The 6,899-nt window shown below is 54.9% G+C and overlaps 2 protein-coding genes across 2 annotated transcripts; one reads left to right on the top strand and one right to left on the bottom strand.

The window, feature by feature from the left end:
* Positions 1-82: 82 nt before the first annotated feature.
* GPSM1 (G-protein signaling modulator 1) lies at positions 83-271 on the top strand (the record flags this gene model as incomplete). The annotated part of the gene is made up of 1 exon (XM_008948910.1): positions 83-271. A coding segment is annotated over one exon (189 nt), but the record flags the coding sequence as incomplete, so codon positions are not given.
* A 5,573-nt stretch (positions 272-5,844) lies between these two features.
* Positions 5,845-6,749, bottom strand: DNLZ (DNL-type zinc finger; the record flags this gene model as incomplete). Its single annotated transcript, XM_008948898.1, has 2 exons — positions 5,845-6,016; positions 6,610-6,749. Coding segments are annotated over 2 exons (312 nt in total), but the record flags the coding sequence as incomplete, so codon positions are not given.
* Between the last annotated feature and the right edge of the window lie 150 nt (positions 6,750-6,899).

The following is a 6,899-nucleotide window of genomic DNA, read 5'->3' as shown; positions in this document are numbered from 1 at the left end:
CCCTTCCAACCCCTAAAATTCTGTGATCCTGTGGTACTGGACTCTGAGCAGTCCCCTGAAGCCTGTTCTCCCCCCCGTGCAGTCCTCCAGGATAGACGACCAGCGCTGTGCCCCTCCAGACTCCATCCCCCGTGGCCCCACCATGCCAGATGAAGACTTTTTCAGCCTCATCCAGCGTGTCCAGGCCAAACGCATGGACGAGCAGCGGGTGGATTTGGCCTCAGCCCAGGAGGAGGCAGCAGAGGAGCAGCAGAGGCCTGGTTCCAGCTAAGAACTGGGCTTGGGCTTGGGGGGGGGGTTGTTTCGATTTCATTTGGATTTTTAAAAAGGCAAAAAAAAAAAAAAAAGGCAAAAAAAAAAGAAGGCAAAAGCTGTTTCCAAGTGCTCCTGCACTGCCCCAGACCTCTCCCAGGAGCTGCAGCTCCTCCAGTGGTGCAGCTGGCTGCTCCAGAGGCAGTGGGACAGCAAGGCCCACGGGGTCAGGATGGCTTTTAAACCAGGGTTTTTTGGACACAGGGCCACTGTGACACGGGGCGCAGCAGGAGGCACGAAGACTTCAGCAGCCCCTTTGCTGAGCCCCTAAAAATCCAGGAACTTGTCGGCCAAAGGAGGAGCCCAGGGTGGGTAGTGAACTCCAGCCTTGATGTCTTTTATTTCCACAACACTCCTAATTTAACAGGGGAAGGGAAGAGCACCTTTCCCATGTGGAAGTCCTCCTGCCTGGCCTGCAGCACAAGGTGACACACGTTGCTCTGGATCCTTCCCTGGAACTTCTTGCTCAGCTTTGTTCTTCCTGCAGGAGGAACTGAGCCCAAGTCAGAGGCTGCACCTCTTGTTCAACCCTCAGCCCTGCCCCAGCTGGGTCATGGTCCCACACACCTTAAAGTTTATTGCAGGCTTGCTGGGGCCCCTGCAGTGATCTCTGGAGAACAGCAAGGCCCAGCTCCAGCCTGGGATGCAGCCTGAATGGCTGAGAGAGGGGCTGTGCCCTGGGCAGAGGGAGGAGAGGTCTCTGCCCGTGGGGTCAGCAGGAGGCAAACGTGGGCACTCACCAAGGCTGCTGAGCCTGGAGCCTGGGGCAGGGCTGCCCACGCCCTGGTGAGTGTGCCCGAGGCACCAGCCTCTGTTGGGCAATCACCCTCTGAGTGTTCTGGCCATGGCTCATCCAGAGAGCACACAGAACCATCCCCACGTCCCTCTCCTGTGCAGCAGCAGTCAGGGGGAACTGCCCTCCCCTCCCCCTGCTGCTCCCCAGGCCAGTGCTGAGCCCCTCCTGTGCCCTCAGGCCCTGGCAGAGCTGCCCCTGCCAGGCCACTGGGTTTTGGCCAGTCTGTCTCCAATACATGGAGCCTGGGAGAGCTCCAGAGCAGGGTGCTGGCTGGGAGCCAGTCCCACCCCCCACACAAGCACAAGTCTGTTCCCCTTCACTCCTTCCCCTGGTGGAAGAGCTGGAGAAGCACGTCCAGAGAGGAGGGGAGCAGGAATCCACCTTCAGGAGGTGGAGGGCTTTTCCTCTGCTTGACCAGATCAGCATCACAGACTTGAGAGACTCCAGCCACGAGTTCTGCCCAAGCAGATCTGTTCCTGGAGAGAACAACTCGGCACTTTCTCTGTGAAATGCATTTGATGGAGACATTTCCAACCAGCAGGAAGACTTCCAGAGCAGTGATGCTGCTCGTGGGGCAGTCCACCTGCCCGGGCTGACCACGGGGAGGGGGGTGGCTGCATCCTACCTGCCCCAGTGCCACTGCTGCAGGGACAGCACTGGTCAGAGCTCTGGGGAAGGGGCAGGAGAACCGGCCCAGCCACCTGCCCACCCACCCAGCTTACCTCTGTGAAGAGGAGGAGAGCTCTGAAGGGGAAGAGGACCTGACCAGCTGGGGGGCTCTGTGCAGCTCTCAAGCAGGTGGTGAGCTGGAACCTGACCCTTCAGCTTTCAGAGGTGTTAATTATTTGCCATATACTTGAATGTACGAGCTTATTTATTTTTTACATGTGCATTTGCTAATGTCATTTTAATGGGGAATTTCCAACCCACAGGTACTTTTTTTTCTAAAAGATAAACTGCCAAATGAATTAATATATTAGAAGTGGATACAGCTCCAGGGGAAGGGGGGGTGGGGGGTTGTGCTTAATAAATATTTGTGTCTAAGCTTCAGTGGCAACAATTCATTTCCATGATTTCGTGGCCAGCCTGTGGGCTTTGCTGAGAGCAGAACCAAGCCTGGCCCTGTGGAGGGGGGGTCAGGGCTGGGGGGTGGGCTCCTGTGGCACTCATCACCACGTGGAAGTGTTAAGAAAAGGGGGGGTGCACCCCACATCCCCTTTATGTTAAGAGCACGTGGGTCTCTTGGCAGCAGCCACCATGGCAGGGCATCAAGGAAGGAGACACAAAGCCCTGAGCAGTCCCAGCCCAAGCCCAGAGGTTCCCAGGAGGACAGGGCAGCCTGTCAGCCCTGAGGAAAGGCCCAAGGGAGCCCTGTGGCCCTGCCTTGCCTTTCAGGGCCTGCCTGGGGGCTCCAGCTCAGCCTGGCTCAATGGCCTAGCCCAGAAGCTGTGTCTGGTTTCCCAGGCAGCAGCTCTCAGAGGGAAAGGGCAAGTGCTGCACAAAGCCCTGGCATCAGGCCTTGGGGAAGAAGCAGAGCAGCAGGCAGCAGCATGGCTCATTGCATGGCAGCAGGAGTGAGCAGGCCATTAAGACTTGGCTAGAAATGGGGCCTGAGGGCAGCAGATTTTGGGGTCCTGAGCCCTGTGAGGATAAAGCCAAGTCACTGCTGGTGCTGATCAAAAAGCCATCAGCTCCTTCCCATATCTCTGAGTGCCTGGACACTCCAGGTCTCTGTGTGTGACCTGGGGACAGCACCACGGCCCCAGGGACACAGAGGATAGTGGCTGGGAGTCCCAGCAAGAGGAGAAATCCCCATGGGTGAGTGATGGGGTCTCAGGCCTCACTCTGTCTGTAGCAGCTGGGCAGGGGCACACATGCCCAGCAGGCAGAGTTGCCTTGTTCAGAGCCCCTGTGAGCAGGAGGCAGCAGTGGCAGACCTCCAGGGATTTTTGATTTGTAGCACTCATCTGCCAGGTGAGGTCAAGGCAGAGCCTCCACACTCCCCTCAGCCCTCCCCAGAGCCTCTCCAGCCACCATCCATCTCCAGCTGCAGGGAAGGACTCCCAGCCTGCAGGAAGGGAGCTGCTGGCCCACAGCACCCAGGCACTGACTGCCAGGCTGGAGCTGGCCAGCCTTGGGCAGGCTCCACAGCAATTCCCTGGGAGCCCTGGATGCAGCCATGGGCTAAATTAACCCCTGCAGGGCTTTGCCATAGGCAGGGCCAGCTCTGGACTGAACAGCCCAGCCCAGGAACACAGGTAGCCCCACATACACAGGGTTTTACCCCTGCCAGGCCTCTCTGCCTACACTACAGCAGGACCTGGAAGCCCAGAACCCCCATTAGACCCTCTGCAGGCAGTACAAATAGGCAGTGATTGATTCCCCAGCCCCCAGAGCCCCTCACTGCCTGCACTGCTGCTCCAGATAAAGCAACATACCTGTCCTCCAGCTGCCACCTCAGCCAGGCCAGCACATCCCCTGGTGGGGCTCCCAGGTGGCTCCTCAGTGCAGCTCCACAGCACAGCCACGTGTGGCAGGGTCTAGAGATGCCACCTGGGTGTCTCAGGCTCCCTGTCACCTGCTGCATCCCCTTCTCAGAGCCCTGGAGTCCTTCTGCTTGGAAGAGACCTTCAAGATCATCAAGTCCAACCATCAACCCAGCACGGGCAGCTCCTGTCCTTGATGCTGGACCTGCTCTGAGGCTCCAGAGCAGCAGCCCAAAGCCTCCCTCCACGCTCAGAGCTGGGTGCTGCAGAGCTGGGCACTATCCTGCCTGCAGAGCACCAACTGCCAGAGCACACTGGGCTGAGGAGACACTAAAATCTGCCAACAGCCAGCACAAACAGTCCTGGCTACAGTATTTCATGTTATCCCAGAATGTTTTGGGTGGGAAGGGACCTTTCAAGGTTATCTAGTCCAACCCCCTCCCCTTGCAGTGAGCAGGAATATCTTCAACCAGAGCAGGTTTTACTGTCCTACAGCAAACCCAAGCACCACCCTGGTGCACAGCAACAGGTCAGAAAGGAAAACAGGCCAAAAAAACCAGTCAGGTTGTAAATGAACTGTTTCTGAGGCAACACAGCTCCTGCAACAGCTGCCCCATCCAAGGCATGAGTGCAATGGGAGCAAAATGCTGATTTTCAAGTAAAAGGTAATAAAAGAAGCACTTTTTCCTGCAGAGTGCTGATGCCTCACAACAGGGTGAGCACACAGCAGTGTTCCAAGGTGCCAGACTCCTGGGTTTTTAGTGCCTACACAGATGCCTGCAGCACCCCCCTGCCTCAGGGCACACTGTGTCACCAGGAACGTGCAGATGGAGCTCCTGCCCCTTGGCAGTGTCACCACCCTGGGTTCATGGACCAACAGGAGACCCTGACACTTCTCTGTCTCTCTGATCCATGCTTCTAACACAACATGTATGAAATGCTCATCAATGCTTCAGAGGAGCTAAAGAACCTCATTAATCCTTGTTAATTGTAGTAGGTTTTCTCCACTATGGGACTGGTCACATACCAGACCAAGGCTCTGAAGAGGTTGTGGCATCTCCACCCTCAGAGATACTCAAGATGAGACCTTGAGCATCCTTCTCAACAATGAGGTTGGACTGAAAACCTCCAGAGGTCTCTTTTCTCCTGAATTACTCTTTCATTGCTAGTTTAAAACCATGGCAAAGCAGATGCTTCACTGTGCTTCAGGCTTGTAGACTCTGGGAGAAGATAACTTTCCATGCAGGCAGAGGAGGTAAAGCCCCAACAAAGCTCAGCTCACTGCCCAGTTCACTACCAACCAAGCATTAGATGCTGATAGACACCTACATTTTTCATGGAAATTGTTATTTCTTCTCCTAACTGATCTTGCTGTGCTGCAGCAGCATGAAAAAGCATCTCAATTTCTGTCAAATCACTCGAAGGCAACTTTCTAGGTGCTCTACTTCTCTCCAACACATTTCCCAGACATTAATTTTGCCTTCACACCCATCCTCCCCCTCACCAACACAGCAGCTGCATGACCCCCCTGGCAGGATCCTCCCCAACGTGCCTCATGTCAATAACCCACAAACATGGGTGAGTTTCAGCCCTGACACGATGGGCACAGAAACACATTTCCCAGACATTAATTTTGCCTTCACACCCATCCTCCCCCTCACCAACACAGCAGCTGCACAACCCCACTGGCAGGATCCTCCCCAACATGCCTCATGTCATAACCCACAAACATGGATGAGTTTCAGCCCTGACATGACAGGCACAGAAGCAGAACTCTGGAAGATGGCAAGGGAAAGAAAAAAAGCAGCCTGGGCCTGCAGCAGGAGCTGGTGACCTGCCCCTCCCTTGGCTCTGCAAACTCAGCAGGGTCAGGGCCCATCCTGCTCAGCACCTTCAGCAGCTCTGGACCAGCTGTGGCCAGGAGACATCACAAAAACCTCCACCTACAGCTGCACTCCCTGGGCCACACAAAGCCCCTGGACAGAAAGCAACAGGCTCCCTTCTCAGCAGGGAACAAAGCAGGGCTCCTGACAGGGCTGGAGCTCTGAGGCTTGTCTACAAGTCAGCAAAACAAGTACCAGGGGAAACATCCAACAAGCCACCTCAAATCCATCAGCTTGGTCAAAGGCAAAACCACCCAAGTCAAAGACACCCAGCAGAGAAAGACCAATGCCCGAGTTTATTTGAAGCACAGACTGCTGGAATCAGGGAATAAAGGTTAAAAGTCTCTCTTGACACAAATCCCACGTGTCATGTCTGTCCCTTGCTGCCAGTCTCTGGGAGGGCTTCCCCACCTTCTCCCTCTGCGGGCTGACCTTGAGAGCCAGTGTCTGCTGAGCTTTCCAGAAGCAGTTCCAAGGCTTCCTCACCAGCCACACGTCTCACCTTCTCCCCTTTGGCTGCCAGGATTTCCTCGATGTTCCTTAACAGGGATTTGAAAACCAACAGTGACACCAGAGCAGTGGCTGGACCTCTGAGCCCAGCCCAGGCTTGTGCTCTCCCCCTCTGCTCTCAGGGTCAACAAGCAGTGGATCACCCACCAGCACCAACACAGCACTGCTTCACAAAAACCACCCAGCCTTCTAGGACCACTTTCATCCGTTACAATCAATAATTTAGCAATTATGGCTAAACAGAAATTTTAAAGGGTATCTCAGGGAGTTAGAAACCACTGAAACTGGTCTACACGTTAGAAACACTTAGCCAGGGAACCCTCATGGTGATTTGGTGAAGGCTGAGGAGAATCCCACACACAGTCGTTGACCTGCTGGCACCAACACGGGCGCCTGTGTCACAAAGCTCCTGCTGCAGCTTTACACAGCTTTCCTCATTTGGATCTTTGGCAATAACCATCTAATTACAGGAGGTTACAAAGCTCAGTTTGCATGCTTTGAGAAACTGGATGAAATGGAAAAGTTTTCTCTGAACCACGTTTTAAAAGCATCAAAAGCTGAGGATGGAGTGAGGCCGGGGCAGCCCCTTCCTCCCCCTCCCGGGCGCTGCCGGCACACTGACCTCTTCCCCTCCAGATCCGAGAACCAGCCCAGGTTATCGGCGATGACGTGGTGGCTGCGGCAGCGCGGGCAGGTCACGATCACCACCCCGCTGTGGTAGGCCACCTTGGAGATGGTTTTGGCTGAGCGGGTCTGGCAGACCTACAAACCGAACACAGCGGGTTTTAGAGGCACAGCAACTGCGGGACCTTGGGAGAGAAAAACGTTGTATTTATTTGATTATTACAGATAAATTGGAATGATTTGCTTGTTTATTGATTTGGTTTGATATTTATTAACGCTTCCCCCTTC

The sequence above is a fragment of the Merops nubicus genome, unplaced genomic scaffold, assembly GCF_000691845.1.
Source record: "Merops nubicus isolate BGI_N331 unplaced genomic scaffold, ASM69184v1 scaffold22590, whole genome shotgun sequence".
Lineage (NCBI taxonomy): Eukaryota > Metazoa > Chordata > Aves > Coraciiformes > Meropidae > Merops > Merops nubicus.
Note: the sequence above shows the minus strand (reverse complement) of the source record. Positions and strands in the feature narration are given on the sequence as shown.